General features: G+C 43.9%; 1 protein-coding gene across 2 annotated transcripts in view; it reads left to right on the forward strand.

The window, feature by feature from the left end:
- CDC42 (cell division cycle 42) overlaps positions 1 to 22,422 on the forward strand; it is a 22,700-nt gene extending 278 nt beyond the window's left edge. Inside the window, exons 2-6 of one of the 2 annotated variants that reach the window (XM_044445368.1) lie at positions 9,572 to 9,713; positions 13,503 to 13,575; positions 15,065 to 15,174; positions 15,651 to 15,848; positions 21,030 to 22,422. In XM_044445368.1, the coding sequence (XP_044301303.1) occupies positions 9,609 to 9,713; positions 13,503 to 13,575; positions 15,065 to 15,174; positions 15,651 to 15,848; positions 21,030 to 21,119 (576 nt within the window). In that variant the 5' untranslated portion in view covers positions 9,572 to 9,608 and the 3' untranslated portion in view covers positions 21,120 to 22,422. Of the gene's footprint in view, positions 1 to 9,571; positions 9,714 to 13,502; positions 13,576 to 15,064; positions 15,175 to 15,650; positions 15,849 to 19,567; positions 20,175 to 21,029 lie in introns of those variants that run through there. The other variant, XM_044445366.1, reaches the window with a different exon arrangement.
- The last annotated feature ends 580 nt before the right edge of the window (positions 22,423 to 23,002 follow it).

The raw sequence follows: 23,002 nt of genomic DNA on the forward strand, positions 1-23,002 counted from the left end.
GACGAGGCCGCGCCCGCCGCGGCGCGGCTCCCCCTCCGCCGCGCGCAGACGCGGCAGTCGCGCCGGCCGCGCGGAGAAGCGGCGGGGCCGTGGCCGGGGCCCCGGCTCCGGGGTCCTGCCGGCCTCCCGCGGCGCATCGGCCGCTTCTCGGCGCGGCGGAGGGGGAGGGGAGCCCCGGCGGGCGCGGCCTCGTCCTCGTCCCCTTCCCCCGGGCCGGGAGAGGTCGGGGGTGTTCCCGGGCACAGGTCCCCGCTCCAGGACTCGCAGGGCGCGGAGGCCAGAGCGGGCAGGAAGCGCGGGCGGGGTCCCGGGGGCGGCCCCGGCCGCTCCCCTCTTTCTCCTGGCGCTTGCCTGGGGCGGGAGGGCAGTAGGCGCTGCCCCCCGTGCGGCTGGCAGTGTGGAAAATGGACGTGGGTGAGAGTGGGGGGCGGGGGGGGATGGGACTTCCCTGGACAGTTCCCTTCCGGACCCGCAAGGAGAGGAAGGGATGGGGACCCTCTCCGGGGCGGGGGGTGTTCCTGAGGGGCTTACAACGTATGGCAGAGCAGGCCTTAACTACCGGGCGCTTCTGAGCTAGAGAGAGAGACGACTTCTGCGGACAGGTCCTGTTGGGTGAAAGCTTGCAATTTGGAAAATGCGCTGGATAAATGATAACTGGTAGACGGAAGTGGATAAAATGCAGTTTCTTCAGTTAGCAGGCCATGGCAGTCGTAATTCTGCTCTCTCAGTTAGGGTTCCCTTTGAATCTGTGCGAAGTGTTACAGTGCTCATAGGTGAGCAGTTTCTGACCATCCTGTTTGGAACTCACAGGATGGACCAGGCTGCCACTGATGAAAGTTGTAGGGCAAAGCATCCGAGGGACATGCTTTGTCAGCAGCTGCTCCAGGTTGCACCTCAGCAGAAGAAGTTACATGGATGTACATGGAACACTTAGTAATGATGTGGCTTAGATGCAGCTATTTTAGTCAGAATTCAATTCCGATGTTTATTCTCCCTACCTATAGTATTAAAATCATGCTGACCTGTTAGTATTATCTGTTAAGAGAATTATTTTGAGCAGTAAATAATAAATACTATCCAGTCTGCAATAATAGTACCAGTAGCACTGGCCTACCTTTCAGGAATGATGCAGGGTAGGGGCTGAGAGACTGCTACAATTCAAGGCATGCTTAATTTGAATGTTACCCCTTTTGCAAACTCAGAGGAGCTGCCTGCCTCTTTCACAGTTATGCATATTGGATGCCCCTCTTAGTGATAGTTGGGAATGTATGTAAAATATATAAAATGCCATAAGAGCATATTAATAATTGCTGAATATATAATTTGTGTAATGATCTAGTATACCATGTTGCTAGTGATATATAATGGGCCTCTAAATTATTATCTTCATCATACCAGAGCCTGTTTTCATTGCTTTAAAAGTTAAGAACTGAAAAGTATATATAGAATGGCATGGAGTTAATAGCCTGCTCTACAGCACTTGGGCATTGTGAAGAACGTTGAATACAAAATTGCCATCATATACTGAGTCGGTCCACTGTTTTAGGTACAGCTGTTGTAGCTTCATTAATGTTTTACTTAGTTTAGTGCAGGGGTGACCAACCTGTGGCCCTCTTGTTGTTCTGGCATACAATTTGCATTATTTGCCACTGGATATATTGCTTAAGGGAGTGGTAAGGAAGGACCATGAGTTGTCCCCTCCTGGCTTAGAAGGATGCTGCAAGGAGTACTGAAATGATGTATGTGAAGACCTTAAACACCCTACAAGCACAATATACATCTTTAGCTTTTATTATGTACGGAGACCTTGGGTTGTGTGAAGAAATAGGAGAAGGGTTGATCAGACACACAGAAGGGTTGATCAGGTTGATGCAGATGAGAGGCTGATACCTCCCCTGACTTGAACCCAGCACTCAGGTCTCAGACATGTAGATGTAGCGGTGAGAAGGCCCAGAGAGAGGGGAAAAAGGTGTTGCTACACTGTTTTTTTCAAAGACTTTTTTGCTTTTTTCTGGATAAACAAATGTTTTTCAGCTGCAGAAGCCCAGAAAGAATAGGCAATATCTTTACTGTCTTTGCATGCTCTTGCATCACAGCCATCTATACTTAAATGCATCAGGATAAGCAATGTGTGATCTAGAGGCCTTATGTGGCTCTTGTGGTCTTACCACCTCAGTTTTTTAAAATCACTCCTCTCCATAAAAAAAATATTACCCATGTTATGTATAGAGTGCCAAAAGGGCCAAATTCAGCTTGCTAGAGCCGCAGGGGAATAAAATGTAGCTTGGCAGCAAACAAAATATAACAATGATATTTCTTTGTCGCTTTAGGCAGTGCTTTGCCATCAAATTTTGGATCTTTTTGGGGAGTAAGAGCATGTCCTATGGGTTGCACAGTGCTCTGTGCGATGCAGCAGGGGATCTGGTGGGCAAAAATGGCTGTCAGATTTCCAGAAGTTGCCTGCTGCTGGTGTACATGGTTGCCCTGATAAGTGTGAGTGAAGTGTTAACATTGCACAGTCATTTGTTTGAAAACCTGTTTGAAAACCTGTAAATGCAGGTTCTGTTGCTGAGGCGAAGTGGACTGGGAACTCTTTCCTAGTCAGTCCTACTTTGTAATGGTGAGTGGAGGACCAGCATTTTAACTTATCCCCAGATTTACTCCTGTGTGTTTAGTAATTGGTCCCCCGAAGCATCCACTGTTAGTGCTATCCAGTGCTATCTCTGCAAAAATGCAGTTATGGCATCCTCTTTGCAGCGAACAGCTCTTTATTCCCTTCATGGACACTAAAAGATGAGCCATATAAATTCTTTTCTTTATGGCATGCTCTTTCAGACAAATAATGTTGGGCTTGTTAAGTATGAGATTCTAGAAATGCTGTGTGGCTTCTCGCATAAATTGAATCCTATGATATTCCTTTTTTCGTATAGCTACCACCTTGGGAAGTTTTCCTCATAGTAATTAAGCAATCAAAGAACAAGTGGTAATATGCTTGCTCAAGCTCGATCTTCCTCCTTGACTGGGAAGTGAAGTACTGGATGAGTTTTTTATGACATGTCAACACAGCCGTGTAGTGCAGGTTGTTTGTGGAAAAATCCGTGATACGCCTTATGGGTGACTGGATTGATCCAAGTTTGGGTCCTCACCCAGGTATATACAAGGCAGAACCCCTCTTATCCTCTCCTTCCTGTGGTGGCAGGGACTTCCCTGCTTTGTTCTCCACCCCTTCCTCCCCGAAGATCACTTTTTCATTTTCAGCCTGACAGTCTTGCCAAAATACCCAAGTGGCACATTGGAGCAGTTGTCACCATTAACCCACCTTTTCTTTTTGCACCAGAAATATGTGCATTTTTCACTTAAAATCTGGTCACTTTAGAAGTGCACAACTGCACAACTCTGACAACTTGAAATTGGAATCTGTGTGTGTGCCTGCTGTCAAATCAGCCACCTTCCAAGGACGCTGGCAAAATCCAGCTTCAAATGTGTGACTGCTTCCACTTGGCAGCTGTTAAATGTGGGCCGTAAGTGATAGCAAAGCCGTGAGAAGATCTTTGTGAAAGGGAGTTGAGCGGATTACCCTTTCACAATGTGATCTAGGTTTTAAATGTGGTTCTGACAGATGTCATTGACTCCCACATTTTCTGTGCTTTCCAGAGACTCTTGGTGCTCAGGAAGCTAGAACAGTGTAGCCCACCTCATATACACACACTCGACAGCTGTCAAAAGTGGTGCTTTTAAAACTGGGTTGGTGGTTGACAGGAACATATCCACCTGTCAAATATATGTGTGTCCCTATCAAAAATCCTTCTGATAGCTGTCAAATGTAGATGTCTCTATAAAAGGGGTAGGTTGCATTTTTCCACTTTGCTCAGCTCATGGCGTTTTAGTCTGACCTTGAAATTAAGTACTGCCGATCTGTCATAATACCGTAATGTATGCGGATGGGGAAGTTGTGTTCATTCAAGCTAGATGGTCAGGCTAACATGATTCAATACTGGGGGTAGGCAGAAGGTGGATTACGATCCACTGCTACATTGTGGGGTGATTAAACAGTTGATCAGCAGGATATTCCAACTCTTAACACTAGGAATACCAGAATGATTTTTCCCATCTGAATGAGGCTGCTTAAATGAATGATTCCAGCAACCAGGGCTCTAGTATGAAAAGGCAGCAGATTCTTTCAGTTTGGGTACTGAAAAGAAACCTTAGGCTCAGAGTGCTATTACTGCATTCTAAACATAGGTCTTTCCACCTGGCTCTGGTTGGTGGATCTTAGATTTTTTTTTTTTAAGCAGGTGGACAAGTATGATGCTTGCCCACCTGTGAGGCTCGGCCCCACAGAGTGCTTATTGCAGGGCATTTGGTGAGAGCTTTCTGTTTCTGAGCCACCTAGGTGTAGCATGGACATCCAGACTTTGACTTCAGGGGCAAATACTTCATTCATTTATAAGACAGAACTACAGGACTTCTTGCTAGGTAAACTGCCTCTCTGGAAAAATATAACTGACTTGACGGCCTTCCTAGGTTCCTTTTGTGTGTGTGTGTGCGCATGCTTGTTTTGTGCATCTTTATGCTCTGGTGTTTTGAAAGAAATCTACTCCCTGTTCTTACTGTGTTTAGAATAAACTTTTATTATTTTCAATGGGAAAGATAATACTTTATCTTGTGGACTCTCATACTTAAGTGTATAAGAACACTTAAGTCAATATTTTTTCAAGCAATGTATTCAGTCATGTGCCTAATAACATTTTAATTCTTGCTAAAGTCAGTGTTATTGATTTCAGTGGGCTCTAGATCCAAGCAACTTTGCCTAGGATTGTTGTCCTAAACCAGGGCCTTAGTAGCACCTATTCTCAAGGAAACCTGTCTTGGATTGGGTTTTCAGTCTCACATATATTAGACTACACCATAGAATTCCAGCCTTAACTGTACAGTTACTGTGTTTTGTGACTTTTAAGCCAGTGCTGCTTAGGTTGTTGATTATGATGTGTTCTGGCCTGGGTCGCACAGTGAAGTCTCTCTCTGCCCCCCCTGCGCCCCCGCCCCCCCATCCCCAGACCAATAGCTCAGTATTGGTCAGACTTCTTTAAGATAAGGCTGGCTGACTTCGCCTATATTCTTTTAATATATCCAGTTTGCATTCTACTCAGGTAATGCTATGCCTGATTTAATACTACGGATTAAAAATACAAACTGATTCTATGTTAACTAGGTTATATTCTTTCTTCCTGAAAGGTTAAACTAGTTTAAAGGTAGGCCCCAAAACATTTGAGAGGAATTGTTTTAAACCTAAAGTTTAGTGATGCCTTTCTTTTTTGGCTACATATGTCAAAGTTAGCAGCTGAGTTTAGGAAAAGTGCTGCAGATTATTTTTTGTGGGTAATTCTAGGTAACTTCTTGGTAATGACTGACTTCTTTGTTTCAAAATCTAGGAGTCTGTTTATCTATTGCTAGCTTGCTTAGCGCTTCAGTTAAATGTGTCCTCACATGGCCTAGTTCACATGTAACAGTAACCCAGAGGCTGGAGTATTATGTACAAACTCTACATTATGGGTTATTAACCATGAAAATTTAAGGACGGGAACTCTTGGTTGTTTGTTGGGGTTTGAACTCTGGGTTGTTCACAGTTAATCCACACAGTTGGTGCTTCTGTTTCCAATTAACAATCACAGAATGCCCTCTTCTTGGTTTATCTTATGACATCTGAACCTGAGATTCTGGATGGCTTATGAGTTGAACAGTGCAGTTAACCCACTAAGAAAACATTGGTATGGAGGCGTTTCTAGGTTAAAGTAGGAATAATAAGCATGCAACTTCCATGCTTTCCTTCTGCCCACAACCCTTTGGTTAAACAGCCTAGGTATTGCTGCCAGAGGCTGGGTTCATATGTGAACCAATGCATGGTGTGGGTTGCTGTATTCTGGAATGTTGTGTTGTTTAAATCCCATTGCAGTAACAATATCTGTTCACCACGAACAGCCCAGAAGGAGGGCCTGTGATTTGCCGATGGGTTGTGAACCCTGGCTAGTTTAAGCCATGGGTGCTTGTTATGTATGACCCTTGTGCTATGGGCCATGCATAGTTTGTTTTACCACTTCTCAGAAGGGGCAGGCAAGGTTATTTAAAACAAAAACGGAAACCAGCAGTACTGTTCTGTATGCTACTACTGCAGGGCTACAAATACCTTTGAGATACAAGGTGTAAGTGGGTGAAAGAGGAGGGGAGGAAACAGCTCAGGAAGTAAAAACAAACAAACAGCGCTTTGTTGCATCATTTCCCACAGATATCCTGGGAAGGGTAAAACATTGTATGCTAAATGGATCATGGGTGCATATGTATTCTGGATTTGGTGCTGCGTTCAGGAGACTGGCAGTCTGTTTTAGCGAGTCGGAAACCTCTGGTCCTAGGGCATGACATACCACCCCCCGCCCCGATCATTTTTTGAGTCTGCTTGGGTGAACCCATATCCCTGTCTCATTCCCGGTGTTTGTATGGCTTCAGCAAGCATACTGAACCTGGCCTGGTGCACACTGGTTAACCCCATGGTTCATTTTAAGCAGGGTATGCCTAGCAGGATTTGTTCCTTCCACCTTTGCCACCTCACTTCCCTTAGCCAACTGTCTACCGTTCGTCTACGGATAGATGCATAGGCTCTTCTTAATGGCGACAGAAAAAAAATGCCCCTCTTCTGCTTTTGTGGTTGGTGGTATGACAAGCGAACACCACGCAGGGAAAGCCCATAGCTTAAAGAACGCATGGTTCAGCACTCAACAACGATCTTGGTTCTCTCTGTAGGTCGCTTATGGCTAACACCCACATCTCTTGGTGCAATAAATAGTTCAGTAAATCATGGTTGATTAAACCATCGATTGTTGTTATAGGCGAACCATTCTCAGAATATCAACCATTTTTCTGAAGTATGGTTTTCATGTGAAGGGTTTTGCTTTATGTGTCGCAAAGTGGGCAAACTGAACTCCACCAATTTGCCGTTCTGCTTCCATATAAATAGGATACCACTGTCTTCTGGGAACAGCAACTGTTGGCTTACTGTGGTAGTCTGGTAAAAATCATTTGCATTCTGATGCTCCACTCTGTCCTCCAGAGGGATGAGGAAATGCTGAGCTTGAGACCTGGTACACCTGCGTGTGGGGATGAGACCCTGCTGTTCCCCCCCACCACCCAAAAAAAAAGTTGGAGAGAGAGACGGGAGCTCATCCAATTCTGCCAGCCTCAGACACTGAGAGTAGCAAGAAGTCTCACACTGTGAGTGCTGCTTGAGGGTCAGTGATGCACTAGGGAGAGGTTCCTGTGGTTCTCAGGTCAGCCTCATTTCTCCAGGCACCAAAGAAAGACTCTTTTTGGTGTATCTTTTTCCAGAGAAAAAGATCTCCCCTTTTGCTGCTCTGCAGAAGCTGTGTTAGGAAAGATTCTCAGTTCTCTGGGAAGTATAAATGCCATACAAAGTTTCAAACCTATTTGGTTATAATACTGTATCGCTGCACATGGTTAGTTTATGAAATAACAGTGTTACAACATGGGAAACCTGTTTTAAATTGGCCTTTAGCTTTAACTCATAATTGGAATCACGCCTACTTGGAAAGCTTTAATGGATGCTCATTTTAGTTTGCTCGGGCAGTGTGGGCAATGGCACAGCAAAGACTGGAAGAACTAGCGACATTTCCTCAAGAGCTAGGAGTGGTGAAGGTTGAACACAGAAGGACACAGTTCAGCTCTTGCAGAAGCACCTTCTTCATTCCATGAAATGTGTTGGTTGTGATGAAAGTCAGAGCTCTGCTGATACCACAGCATACCATAGCGGGGGGGGGGGGTTTATATAGTGCAGTTGGGCTACCACAGTGGAATTATTTAAGGGAAAAATGTGTTTTCCCCAAAGTTTTTATTTTTCCCCCCCAAGCCTTCACATCTCTACTTAGCAAGGACCTTTTTTTTTGAGCAGTTGATTGCTAAAAGGTAAATTAGACAGTTGAAATTGACCAGATCCTGCAATAGCCCATAATGCTTCTTCCTTGTTGGTGTCTCTCCGGGAAAGATTTTGAAAAGCTGAGAAGGGGGATGGAGCAAAGGCAAAGTAAAGTGACTCATAGAACACACCCCAGGAACTGGCCAGCTGTGATCTCACCACTCATACCTGTGCTGACAAAAGGAAGAACAATGCATTTAGATAAAGGAAGCCTGTGTAAGAAGCTCAGGGTTTCTTAAGGAGGTAGACATGGAAGAGTGCGTGTGTTAGAATGCTTGTGCCTTAAAAGGAGGGGGGAAAGCATATTTTAGCCTTTTACTGCAGCCTTTTACTGCAGAACTAGCAGGAATAGCTGCATCCGGTTTATCTTATTTCACAATTGAAAACTAAGCACTGTCGAGTGGAAATGAAAGATACACCAGCCCATATTTTGGGGGTGATTTTAAATATTGTGTTTAGGGTTTAGCAAGGCAGAAAGAGCTGCTGTGAGAGGCATGTTTGCAGAGTTTTGCTTCATATACCTAATAGCTTACCCCCAACCCTTTCTTAGCTTGCATGTTGGTTGTTCTGAGCATCTGCGTGCAAAACAGGAAGGAAAAGGCTTGTGGTTTGAAGTCAGAATCGAGCACTGGCACACAGTATATGGGTTTTAGGTCCCCAGCTCAGCAAGAATGGTATGAACTTTGTTATTCTGATTGGATAATCACTGTTGGTGTGTATAGAACTGTACATCAAGAGACTGTGTATCACATCACTGCTTCATAGACAAAATGATATAATAAAATGAAGCTATTTATGCAAATACTAGTTTAATTCTTCCTGTCCCCTAAACCTTGTCTAAATACAAGGAGGCATTAAGAAACGAATAATGCTGATCATGCATTACTATTTTATTTATTTATTTAAAACATTTTTATGCCGCCCCCATCGCAACAAAGCCTCAGGGCGGCTTACAACAAAAACAAAATTATACAAAATTATACAAGAACAAAGTTATACACTAAAAATATTAAAACCCGGTGCATCTCGGCTTAAATTTTTTTAAAATCCTACACAATAAATTAACACTTAAAATAAGTTTTAAATAAAAAGGTCTTAGCCTGGCACCGAAAAACAAATAATGACGGCGCCAGGCGGATCTCTCTGGGGAGCGCATTCCATAGGTGGGGCGCCACTGCAGAGAAGGCCCTCCTCCGGGTACTCACCCTCCTAATATCATTCACAGAGGGTTCCCGGCTAAGGGCATCTGTTGCTGATCTCAAGGGGCTAATATCTTTTGCTAATGCTTCCTCCACCAAAAGGATCCCTTATGTTTCTAGATGAGTTTCTTGGATCTCTAAGGAAGGAAAAAGCCAAAACACAACTTAGAATCCTTTATTCAGTTTGGTTGGGGGTTCTTCTGGTGGGGAGATAACACGAGAAAGAAAACCTCTTCTTTTGAAAACCTCTTCTTTCTTTTGGTCTAGATGTTAACTACTAAATTGGCCAAGGTTCTTAGGTGCCTGTATACAAGCTGTAGAAAGAGTAATGAAAAAATACTTTCCATTGTTCAAACAAAAATGTAAGACTTGATTTTTTTTTCTTTTGTAGGTTAATCTTGGACGTGATACAGTAGCAGACTTGCACGATGCAGACAATTAAGTGTGTAGTTGTGGGAGATGGTGCTGTTGGTAAAACATGTCTTCTCATTTCTTACACAACTAATAAATTCCCATCTGAATATGTACCAACGGTGAGTAAAGGTTGGAACCTTCCCTTTTTAAAACTGTTTAATGTGACAAGAGAAATGTCCCTAATAATTAAGAGAATTATCTTAACTGTTTGGGGAAATACCATTCTCCTAATGTGCAGGAAGGGCACCCTTTAGACCTTTTTGAGATTATTTTTTTGTAATGTGTATGGGTGGGATCTATTGGTTTTGTTCGGAAATAAATGCAAATACTGCAAACAAATGGTTTTGTTCAGAAATACATGCAAATAATGCAAACAAATGAAATATTTGTTCAGAAATAAATGCAAATATAACACAGAAATGTGTTCGAGATAGAGTAGCAATGGTCAAAGATACCTGAACGTATGATAGCTTCTTCTAGCTATCAGTGCCAGAGCAGATATCTCCATTTTGAAATGGTCTTTCCTCCATACAGCCAGTATTGTCCCAAAATAATTCAAAAACTTAACACCAGAAGCATATACAGCACAAGCTATGATTCCTTTTCATGCTATTCTTAAATCTCTGGAACAAAATACAAAACTAGTGACTTCTTCCAGCACAACTCGTATTTATGACTATAAGTAAATATGGGTGTTGGAATTATAACAACATTGACCATATTAGATCACTGTCATGTAGCCTGTCATAGTAACTGCTCAAAATAGCTGCATGAAACTTGTGTGCAATTTAAAAATAAACTATCCTCAAATATTAACCTCAACCCGTTTTTTAAATCTGCACCAGGTTCTGGAAAATCATTCATTTTGAACCCTGAGCTGTCATTTTCCATAAATTTTGGGGTGTATACACACACACATACATGGAGGGAGGAAGGGAGGGAAGAAGGGAGGGAGAGAATTTTAAAAGCAAAACCTTATATAAGTAAAATAAAATACTAGTTTATATGAGGTTTGACTAAATCTATTAATGAATATATATGATGTATCACTATATGGCTTATGTATAGTATTAAAAATAATCATTCGTAGACTTCAGTGAAGACAGCCCAGCTCCCTCTGTATTTGTCTGTTAGTAAATTACACCTATGGAAAACCTGCTCAAAAACCAAAAGCTTCATCAAGTCCTCAACCCATTCTGTTACTGCAGATGGCTGTTAGTCCTTTCAATATTATTTTTAGCTGTCAAAACAAGCATGGCGTTTCCTTCCAAGAGAAGTGTAGTTAAGAACAACATTCATTTTAAGTGTATTTAGCTTTAAAGCAGGGGTCTCAAACTCGCAGCCCGCGGGCCCATTGCCGGCACGGGGGGGGGGGGCTGCGGCCTTCCAAGCGCCGGCGGCACCCGGGCCGGCCTCTGGGAGCGACATGGGATGAGCGGCCCACCACCACCGCTTGATGCGGCCCAGCCTCACCCAGACTCTACTTCCAGCGGCCCCCAGGTAAGTGGAGTTTGAGACCCCTGCTTTAAAGTGTGCTCAACTTTAAAGATGACCACCATCAGTGCCCTGTAAGTTCTTATTAAACGACTCACTCAAATGCAATGTAATAATTTGATCTATATCTCTAGAGATAAGTATTTGTAACTATTCAACTCTGGGCAAAGTCTGCATTGCCACTGTGGGGTGTAGTAACGCTAATCAACATCAGTTCAGACTTTGACCAGTTAACGGAATAGCTAGACACACAGCCAGACTTACTAACCATCGCATCAAAGCAGGGAGAGACAAGTGCCGCTTCAAGACAAACAATAGGAGATCACTGGCATAAAGAATGAGCTTAAATTCTAAATACTTATGCAGAAAACTGAATTTTAACATTTTGTTGACTAGCAAATGCCAGAAATAAATCAAAGATAAATCAAATATTGATGGAGAATGTGGACATCCTTATGTGGTGCCTCTTTCCAGTAAAAAAAAGGAAAAAGACAAAGTGACCTGTTCTAACTCTAGCTTTGGGGTTGAATATAGAATTTAATCGCATTTCTGAAATTCTCTAGAAAAAAACAATTTCTCAGCCAAGCAGGTGTCTAATACATTTTCTCAGGTCTTTCTGCATTCTAGGAAACAAAATTAACTGTTACCTGTTCTGTCTGCAGCCAGTGCAGTCAGATTAGCAACCAGTCAGTGAAGATCTGCCCCTCCCTGTTTTTGATGAACCCCTTATATTGGTTATTGCTTTTATAATTTCCTCAGTCTGCAAAGGCAGCCTTTGTAAAATAAAATAACATTGAAATGGCAAAGGCGTGTAGCTGTGGCCAATCTGTAAATCGTACGTGTAGACTAACTGCTGCATGATCTGCTATTCCCAATGTTTCAGTATCATAGCCCCGAATTTAGTGTAGCAGTGGTATGGAAACTAAAAAGTGATCTAATTGAAAGCAGTTGCGATGGATGGAGGAATTAGAGGTATAATCCCTCTCTCATTTGGGTGGCGAATTCTTCAAGTATCAGCCAGGCCAAGTTCAAGCTAGATTCCCCATTGCTTGCCTCTTAAGGACTGGGATATTCTTATCCAGGGAGAGATCTTAAGATTCCATTAGAATCCCCTGCCCAACAATCAGATAGTTGCATGTATGATCGAGCAGCTTTCTGAAGCATTCATGACACATAACTGGAGAATCATTGTTAGGCCTGTACTCATTAATTAGAACAAATGCCTTTCTATTCTAATACATTCACAGCGTTCTTGATATCTCAAGAGTTCTTAATACCATTTTTCACATATTAAAGGTGGCAGCTTGCGAGATGATTGGCATGTTCGTAGTTGTACTGTATTTCTGTCTTGCCTTTTTCCCCTCTTGCAAGGAACCCAAAGTGGTCAACAGTCCATTGTATCCTCCCCATAATAGCCCTGTGAGATAGGTTAGATCGAGCATCTGTGTCTGGCCCAAAGGCTGACCTAGTTGCATTGTGCTAGGCAGGTGCCAAAAGCATATGGGGAATTGCGCTTTGACCGCTCCTCTTTTAGAAATAGGCCAGTCGTTCTTTAGGCTGTCACAGCCTCATTTTAACAGATGACAAAAGGCTTTCTGCTGTAGAAGGGAGGGAACGACCCCTGGCTTATGGGTGGAATGCCATTCTTCAGGCCCCCGACAAGCTCTTGCTCTCTCAGAAGAGCATGGGGGGCAAGGAAGCATGGCCTCGAGGATCTGGCTCTGTCAGCCCCACTCTCCCTCCCTTTCACCAGTGTGGGACGGGAGAGTAAAACTGGATTGGGCAGGGGGTGGCATTCACTGAAATTGCCATGGTTTGTTTGTTGAACTTATTCCCGCCAGTTGCAGACGCAGGGGCCACAGTTCTGCTTAACATGGTTTAATCTCTGTGCTTTATTCTATGCTTTGGTGACTATTTTATGGGTTGAATCTTAAGAAACAAAATAGCGAACATTTTGTTCAGCAAACAGATTTCAGTAGTCAACATTAAAGCAAGCAACCCATGTTTAATCCTTGTTCTTGAGTAAGATACCGGTCATGCGTTATAGGAAACTATTTTAAGCATTTAGCTGTCACTTTCTAGGAGTGTCACTTTCTACCTTATAAAGTAGCTTAAAATTTCTTAAAACAAATATGGCGCCATAACGGAAAAGCCCTGCCATGAGTCAACCACTGCCTGCTCTTCTCAGCACAGGCCCTCTGAGAAGAACTCCAGGGATCTGATTGTGCGGCTGCTTTGGCATTTTAACTTTACTTGAATGCATATGTTTTAACATTGGTGCAGTAGCAGTGGCTAGCTTTGAAGGAGACAACTGGTGTCCATAGTCCTCTCTCCTCCGACTGTGTGGTTCACAATGTGCAGTCCATGCTTGGGGGCCGGTTTCGTGTCTCTGAAGGAGTTTTCTTGTCTCCCAGGTGTTTGATAACTATGCTGTAACAGTGATGATTGGTGGGGAGCCGTACACCCTAGGCCTGTTTGATACAGCAGGTAAGTTCTTTTCCATGTAAATTCAGCCTTGGAGAAAGCCAGTGGTGGGTTTGCAGATGCTCCCTCAGACTCCCTCGAACACTGCGGGCTGATTGACGTGTCATGGCAAGCCATGTGGGTTGCGGGATGTGTGCACTGCCAGTTTAATAGGCAAGATTTGGTGGCATGGGGTGTGCCTTAGGTGCAGTGGAAGGCTGGTTGGTGTGGGTTATGGGTTAAATAACCCTCACATAACCCTAATTAACCCATGGTGGCTTAGCTTTACGTATACACTGCCCCTGCATAACAGTTGTATCGGGTCTTGGATTTTAAATTGTGTTGCAAGTGTGCAGTGTACCCCTTGCCCAAAACAATATTTTGCAGTATCATTGACGGCCAGTCTCTTACCCTGTATTCTTTGCCTTTCCGTATGTACTCTTTGAGCTCAGACCATGGTGTAAAATGGGTTGACAGTATAGGACAGGAGCACGGTAGAGCCATTATGGGAAGCACATTCCTTATGGGGGATGGAGAAAATCTGATGCCCATAGGAAAAAGATGATGCAGGGAAGTAAGAAAGGAAGAGTAGAAGAATGGATGTGAATTGTTCGTGTACGTGAGGGAAGGCTTGGTAGGGAAATATAAAAGGCATGTTTCACCACTAACCGGTGGATATTTTAAACAGTGCAAGCACATCGAAGCCTTCTTCATGTATTATAAAGAGCAGGTGTCAGTTGATCTACCTGTAATGAATCTCAGGAACATCCTGGTGGCTGCATCCAGTGCAGTATTTCTCCTTTTGTGCATTTAGGAGGAAAAGAAATAGCCCCCCATTTAGCCTGCGTGATGCTTTAGGATATTTCTCCATCAAGGTGAAGCGTGGCGGGATGAATGTCGCTGGTCGCTGCTTGAAACTGCAGGGGTGAACACTGAGCAGCGCTGGTTGTGCGTGAGAATAAGCTGCTGTGACAGATCAGTAGCCATGAAGGAGAGTGTTAGCGGAGCTGCAGCTTGATGTGTTCTGCTTGGCAGGGAGCAGTTGCTGTTTGTCACAGTTGCTAACAGGTTGGCCAGCAACATGTATGGCAGTGCCGGTTGATTCCCTTTGACAGTTTCTCAGTGTGAGTCACTCTTATCTCTGGAGGAAATGGAGAATTCTCTTTCTTCTCTGAGTGGCGCTCGAGCAGGTCATTCTCTTGCCACTCGTGGAATTGCTGCTGCAGTGTTACCTGCCTTGAAATGAGAATGTGGAACTCAGAATTGGAGGGAGGTTCGCTCTTCTGATCTGTCTATAATTCTGAGAGTCAGGGCAGGTGAAAGGAAAGAAGAAAACTTGGTTCTCCTGATTCTCTTCATTTTTCTTTAAAGCTTCCTGCTAAAGCAGCACAGATATTTAGTCTTCTCCTAATAGTTACGGCTGCGTAGTTACTGGAAAAGGTGAAATGAGTACGAACACCCTATTCTCAAAACAGGGGACTGATGCTAGCACCTTATTTATTTGTTTTAATAGGACAGGAAGATTATGACAGATTACGACCCCTCAGCTACCCACAGACAGATGTGTTTCTGGTCTGCTTCTCTGTGGTCTCGCCATCTTCATTTGAAAATGTGAAAGAGAAGGTGGGTATTTTCTAGCCCCCGTATGTTCTGGCCCCCGAATGCTATTCCTTTGACCTGGCTCATGCAACGTGAGGCCCTGCCATGGGCTGATTTTCCTGTGGAACTTGTCACTTTGTGCCAGGTGCCCACAGGTATCATGCTGTCGTGATGCCCATGGGTGCCGAGCTTGTCACGTTGTGCGTCCGGGGGCAAAGGGTGTTTGAGGATTAGACTACCCTCAAATAGCCCATGGCTTGTGTTGGGGTTATTTAAGGGCTTAACTCTCAAACAACCCCCATGGCCTGGGCTTGCTCAGCAAGCCATTCACTGGAGGGTCCTGTGCAAAAATAGTATCCCCACAAGCTTGACACAATGTGAGTGTCCCTGCAGTGAAATTAACCCACAGCGGGCTGTTGTGAGGTGTGTAAAATATTCCGTGCTGCCCTTTGCACTTGTGAATTTTACTTTATGACCAGTATGTTTTATCTCTCTTCCAGTGGGTACCTGAAATCACTCATCATTGTCCAAAGACTCCCTTTTTGCTTGTTGGGACCCAGATTGATCTCAGAGATGATCCCTCAACAATTGAGAAACTTGCCAAGAACAAGCAGAAGCCTATAACTCCTGAGACTGCTGAAAAGCTTGCACGAGACTTGAAGGCTGTCAAATATGTGGAATGCTCTGCACTCACACAGGTACGGTTTCTCATCGATGGTGCTATGGGTTGCTATTCCTTCCTCTAGCAGTGGGAAATAGGTAAGTTCTGTCCAAAAGGATCCATCCTTGATGTTTGCTCAGGAAGAATTGCCCTGCCAGTGACGTTGAAGGGTCTAAGATAGCACTCTGAAAGCTGCCGAGTATTCTGAAGTCACCGTCTTAACAAATGAGCTCACCTTTGTCACTGAGAAAATTGAATAAACAAGGATCTTGTAAGGAGATTTATTTTTGTTGTTAAAGGCTGCTTTCATATTTTCATTAGACGTTAATAGCACATAAGGCTGGGGTATTGCAACATCACAGGGTCTTAGTATTCCATAGAGGTCCGAGGTAGCATGAATAGTTCTAATATAGGACACAAGCTAATTGAAGCCAAGCCGCTGGGCATGTTTGAGAGCTCAAGAATTGTCCTACATCACCCACATCTGAGTGTAGCTAGAATTAAATGAGTTTCTGCAGCTCAGCCTCAGTATTTGAGCTGTTTTCTTCGCACGGTTTTCTTGGGTGGCACAAACCCCATTTGTTAAGGTGAACGGGCATCACTTCACAGTCACTCACTTTTGGTGCATGTGCATTAGGGAAGTGTTAGTGCTGGTGTGCCACTTGGATGTGTGAGCAGTTGATGGATGCTATATATGAGCCATTGCGGTGAATTTACACAGAAAACCAGCGGCATAAGTACCTCAGTACCCTTTTCTGCCTGTTACAGGTATTACACCTAACTATGGGACATTTTCAGAAAATGGGAACACTCAGGGATTTAAATAGTTAACACAGTCCATTTGCACGGAGCATACAGGATTAATGTTGCTAATACTTAGGCCACTGCAGTCTTTGCTGCTTAAGAAGTTCACAATGGAAAGCCCAGGCAATTTCTGTGCTTGGGGAACGCTTTGGTCTTTGGACCACGATGCTACTAAGAGCAAGGTTAGGTGCATTTCTGGTTATAATCTTGTGGATTGTGCTGGGGTTTGATGCTGGCTTTCTTGAGCAACCGGTTGCTGTCATACATAATATATCTTGGCGCTGTGGCCACTTGAGTGCTCGCATTTGTTGCCAAGCCTTTGCGAGGATCCTTGCTTGAAGCACATCGTTGTTCAAGTGGGAATCTGCTTTCTCTTGCGCTTGGGGTCCTCTGGATGTTTTGGCCTGCAACTCTCCATGTTCATCACCAGTGGCAATGCGAGCTTGAACCGATGGAAGTTCTAGGCCAAGATATTTGGAGGGCTACAGATTTTACCATCTCGCAGAGTTTATTATTATTGCATTACATTTTTATGTAGCTCTCTGAGTGGTTCACAGCATTTTAAGTCACCCATCCAGATTTCATCCAGGCCCAGCCCTGCTTACCCTTCAAGATAAGGCAGGATCAGGCACTGCAGGCTACACAGAAGTTGATACCGTAGTCTAGAATGTGTTCATATGTCAGCATCAGTATTGGCCCTTTAAATATTCTTACTGGTATTCTTGGAAAAATTCCTGTATTAAACAGAATGAATCAAGACCTTTCTGCTTTTAGTTGATTTTGGATTTCTTGTTTTAAAGTTTGTTTGTAGCAATCTTCTCTCTTAAAAATAACTACATCTGAAATCAAGTTCACAGAAGCCTATAAAAGTTGATTCCCTGCCTAGAATAGAATCCACGTTCCTTTAACACACCTGATCTGGAACGACATGAGTTGCGTGGGGAAAATAGCTGCCTTCTGGGGCAATAAATCTACTTTGCTTATTATTGCAGCCATGATACGTACATCATGGGATTGGAAAAAGATTGCAGAAGGCAATTCTTAGGATGTCATCTCTGGCTGTGTGAAATGTTTTGTGCCTTGAACTTCTGGGTGTTTTTCTAGGCCTGTTGCATGATATCAGACCACTTAAAATCTGCAACTTGCCTGGTTCTAAAATTGTGAATATATGACTTTATGTGCCAAACAATAGAAAATTTGCTGCCTACATTCAGTAAGTATTTACTGAAAAGAAATTGCATACATTCTTAAAGTATAGCATAATTTAAGTTTTAAACCAGTGTGTTTTGATGGCTACAGCAATCAACTAGTGTATATTTTTGTTCAGGAGCAATTTTAAGAGTAAATGCAAAATCCTACTTAAGCTGGTCCTTTCTCTTTGGGTTAAATTGCTTTGGCTCGAGATAGTTTACTTGGATACAGAAGGGAAGCGGGAGTTAGCTGTTTCCAATTGTTCATGGAAATCAGCCATTTCTCCCATTTTTATGAGTTTAAAGTGCTTTCAAGTCTTTTAAAAATACAGTTAAAAACTTTTTCTAAAACCAGTGTTCAGTGCAAAGATGCTCGTCCAAAGTAGACAATAGAAGGTTCTCTCTTCTGGGATGCAAGTGCTGTGTGATACACTTGCAGGATCTGTTTCTTTAACTCGCTTAGTCCTGCTGACTTCATCTGTCACGGTAGATTTAGGATTTAGGTGACTTTCAGTTGCAAATATTTTTCTGCAGTAACAATCCATTAGGGTTGCTCTTCCTTTTCCCAGAAGCCTGTCACTGCAGCTGAGCATTTTGTGTGCTGTTACAGACAAGCACATTTCTTTGTTTCATGCTTCGTGCACAGAATCACATTTGTGCTCATTTAGAGCTCCCTTTTCTCATTTTTTTATGACTCCAGCGGCTGTAATTTCTGTAGCTGACACAATAACCAGAGTAAGGCTAAACCAGGACATGTGACTGGCAGTAATTCTTGCTTCTGTAGGGTCTGTGGCAGAAACCCAGAAGGGATGTGTCTTAACCATAAACAGAGTCAACATAATACTGGGGAAATGGATTCTTGAATGTGAATTACCAATCAGACCCCCCTATAGCAAGTCCTTCCAAATCTGTGTAAACACATCTTAGTGGGAACATCTCTTTCTGCTGGTAAACATGCATGAACAAGTTTCTGTTCATGTGTAGCAGTGGCTGATCAGAAATGCCCTTGTGATGTGTGACACTGGGCTCTGGGATTTTTTCGTGGCTTAATCAGCTCAGAGTTAACTTCCATATCTGGAATATTGTTGCTACAGTGAGAATGGGGTGGGGTGGAGGAAGAGCTGACCGTTGCTGCACGTCAGTGGGAGAAATTGGAGCAGTGGCGGGGGGAGAGGTAGGCCACCCGCCCTGTGGCCTGGCTTCGGCCATGTCCCTCCCTTCCTGAGAGGTCAGTGTGCTGCGAAAGACCAGCCCTAGCGTCAGTGGTAACTCGTTCACCGCTCCATCCGTGCCTCATGGGCAAGGTATCTGGCTGAAATCCATAGAATGGCATGGAAGGAGCCGTCGCTGAGCTGGCAGGATGTGACTTCAGTACAGAAACTGCCCTGTGGTTTGCTTGGTGGTGGCCAGTGTCATAAAGAAGCTACCCTGAGAGGATCGTGCCTCACTGGAACCGGACTGGCAGTTTTGAGACTTCTAGCCCAACTCCTGGCCAACTCTCTTCAATTTAAGAATTCCCTTGCTGAAAGATGTGTGGCCTAAAATGTTGCACGCAGAAATGAAGGCAGTTCGTGTCGCACTCCTGGTACCTCTCCGCTTTGCCTGTTTCCTCTTTCCCCGGACGATCTACTTCGTAACAAATCTGCTTTGCTTACCACTTTTATCCTGCCTGAATGCTCTTTCTCTCTCGGCCTCTCCCCTTCTCCTCTCTCTAATCCTCTAACCTGGCTACTATTTTTTTCTCCTCCCCTCTGTTTTATAGAGAGGTCTGAAGAATGTGTTTGATGAGGCTATCCTGGCTGCCCTGGAGCCTCCGGAAACTCAGCCCAAACGGAAATGCTGTATATTCTAAACAGTTTCCTCTTTTTCCTTTCTTGTTGCTGCTTCCTCTGTCCTGCTGCTGTAGAAAGTTGGTTCAGAAAGAAACAAATAAAACGATCCTGATTGGAAGAAGCTGTGTCTTTACTTGATGTCTTAGAGCAAACTCTGTATTAGCTTTTGAATCGGAAATTGCTTGCACACGTTGTGATGGCTGTGGAACATGAACTGGACTCGCTTAAACCTTTTGCTTCTTGGGTTGCTGGATCTTTAATAGCTTTACAAATTCCTAAGAGACTGTGGGTCTCATTTAAAAGTAAGCTTTAGCGGGATAAGTGAAGATCTGGTAAGACCTCTTACTATCCAAAGGAGAAGTAATGTGCAGTTCACGTCCTCTCTCTTGTGGCTCTGTTAATTGTATCTGCATGATGATTGTACATGACATGATGGTGACCTGCAAGTGATGCTGAAATGGTGGGTGACGGGTTCTCTGGTTTTCCTTTGTGCAACGGGGCTTGCTGTCGCTTTGGCTGTTTGTGCTGTGGGGGGGGTATTTGTGGGTCCTCTGGGGGTGGGGAAGGCAGTGGGGGTCCCTGCTATTGCTCGATGGGTGTCCAGCTTCTGTTATCAATGGCATGGTAACACCTGCCTTATTCATTCTCCAAGCTTGCAACTGTACAATGTAAAGCTTCCTTTCTTAACAGTCATACTTTCTGACTTCTGTTGTCTGGAAGAAGGAAAAGACAAACAATTGTAGTACCGTACATTTCAAAATTAAAATTAGTTGTTTGTATAAATGCCTGATGAAGCATTATTCCTGTTTGCATTCATTTGCTTCAGTTTAACATTGATACGCTATGGGAACTACTGTTCATTTTCCCATGAGTGGTCTCTGCTGCCATTCTCTGCTTCCAAGCCCTCCTTTGCTACTTCAGTAACATGTGGTCTGTCCCAGGAGCTTGGCCGAAGGGGTCTTCATCCTTGTTTGCTTGCCGGTCTCAGCCAGGTGTCACCTGTCCCCTTCCTTTCCTGGGATCATTTCTTCTTCCTCAACCTGGTGCCTGTGCATTGCCATTCGCGTACGGAGTGTTCTCTCAGACTGGCACATGCGTGGACGCACAGACCGCCTCTGGTACATGTGTTCTATCTCTTGACAGAACATCTTTTCGGAGCACTTTACGGTTTTGAGTGTCACATGTTCTGCATTGTTACTAGGAAGCCGATGGACGTGCCAGCGTGGTTCAGCCGCTTAATACCTAGCGCCCTTAGAAGGGGATATTGCTTCACTGCAGGACCCTGCACATCACTACTTGGTTCAGTTTTGTCTTTGTGGGTTCTTTTAAAACACGGATTGCTTTTAATGACCCAGAAAATGAGACAGCCCGTTTCTCTTTGCCCCTTTTCAGAAAGGCCTAAAGAATGTATTTGACGAGGCGATACTGGCTGCCTTGGAGCCCCCGGAGCCGAAGAAGAGCCGCAGGTGTGTGCTGCTATGAACTTCCCTTCACGGCCCTTCTGCACAGCTGGTGTCGAAGTCATACTAAAAGCAATGTTGAAATCAAACTAAAGATTCAGATTTTCCAGTTTGTTTTTGCAATAATGACAAATGCCGTGCACCCTCTTCCCATCACTCCCTGTGTGAGATTAAAATGTTAGAGCTCTTCTCCAGTCCCCTTCAGTCAGACTAATTTTTTAAAAAAATAATGTATTTCAACAGACGCTGATCAATACTAGGGGTTTTTGTTTGTTTGTTTGTTTGTTTACTGTTTAAATTTTCATTTTTAAACTTCAGGCATGCTTGTGGTGACTTTCCTCTGTAACAGGCTAATCACTAGGCTGTAGCCATCAGGCCCTGTCCCATCATGCTAGCTGGCAGTACTTGGGTTTTGCGATCTTCCGTGGCCAGCTTGCAGTCTGGGGGTGAGCAGGTTCCAGGCCTTGGAACAGGTTCAGGAAATGAAAATGCCCCAAACTGGTGCTCATTTGCAGAGGGATGCGGCGCATCTTTTGAATCTGCATCTCCGCTGAAGTTGCCTTGGAACCATTTCCCTTTCTTTCCTTCAGGCAGGTCGGAAATTTATATCTTGCGCTTTTAAGACACAAAATGTACATGAACCCTTTGTTTATGTATTTAGCCAAATGGTTTTGTGTGTGCAGCCACTCCCCCCCCCCCACCGACCCGCTCACCCAACTTTGCCAATGACTAAGTTTTTGTAGGCAGTTTTCAAAACTTGACAATGTTAGGCATTAATTGAGATGAGAGAACGGCATCATTTGAAGTCAGCTAAGTTCTCTTGGCTTTGCTTAACAACTAGCTCCTCCCTTGGGCAAGCGGGTTTCTGACGTTCTGCAACACACGTCGCCTGTGTGAAACCCGCCCTCACAGCCTTTGCCTGTTGTAACGGAGGTCAGGGACTAATGAGCTGACTGTGCCACAAAATGGTTCAGTGCATTTTGTTTTTGCTTTGGAAGAAAAGGAGAATGAGATACGCCTCATCAGGGAAAAAATATGGAGGGGGAGAGTGGTCACTATAGCACCTTGGGAAACCAGTAGAGAAAGTGTCGTGCTTGTGCCAGCAGCCCTGGCCTCCCAGGTCTCAGTATAACCGATCGTGTTAGGGTCTCTGACTCCAGTGTTCGTACGGATCTTATCAGAACTTTACTCCTGCTTAATACTTCTCAATTTTCCCAGACTCTAATTCTTGTAGATTCGTTAGTGTTGAACTGATGCTTTTTCCATGTCTAAGTTCTTTGTATATGCATTTTTTCAGATGTATTAAACATAAAGTATCTTCACAAGTCTGGCTGAGAACAATTTATTTCCCCTGACTTAGTCTGCACATCTTTTAAAAGAAGCACGTGCTATTTTCAGCGGTGGCAGATTCAGGTTCACTCTCCTTCCAGCGACCAGTTTGACTGATGACTGAAGCCGCCTTGGGCTTTTTTCACGCTCAGGTTGTAGTTGCCTGAAATCTTTCCACTCTAGAGAGGAGTAAGTTTGCTTGCTCGCTTACTTGCCTGCCTCATAGAGTGAACTCGAGGTATTTTTATTGTTTCATTATCGTGCATTCCAGAATTACTCAGTTTAGAAGGGGGAAAATCCTTTGTTTAGATTTTGCTTATCGTTTGGATTTAGGAGACTAAATGTGACATCCTTTCCTCAGAGGAAAAGTTTGGGTTTCTTGTTTTAAAACACCCAGCACATACAAGCCTCTTGGTATGCCTGTGGAAAGCCTCTTCTCCTTTGGGATTGTAGCCAACCATTACTTCTCAAAACTTAGTTGAAGTTGCACTTCTTTTAAGAAATTCGAGAGTTGATAGCATACTCAGATGGGATTGCCATAGAGAATGAGAATGATCTTCTTGTTTCCGGCCCCTC

The sequence above is a fragment of the Varanus komodoensis genome, unplaced genomic scaffold (assembly GCF_004798865.1).
Source record: "Varanus komodoensis strain SLA01 unplaced genomic scaffold, ASM479886v1 scaffold48, whole genome shotgun sequence".
In the NCBI taxonomy this organism is placed as follows: domain Eukaryota; kingdom Metazoa; phylum Chordata; class Lepidosauria; order Squamata; family Varanidae; genus Varanus; species Varanus komodoensis.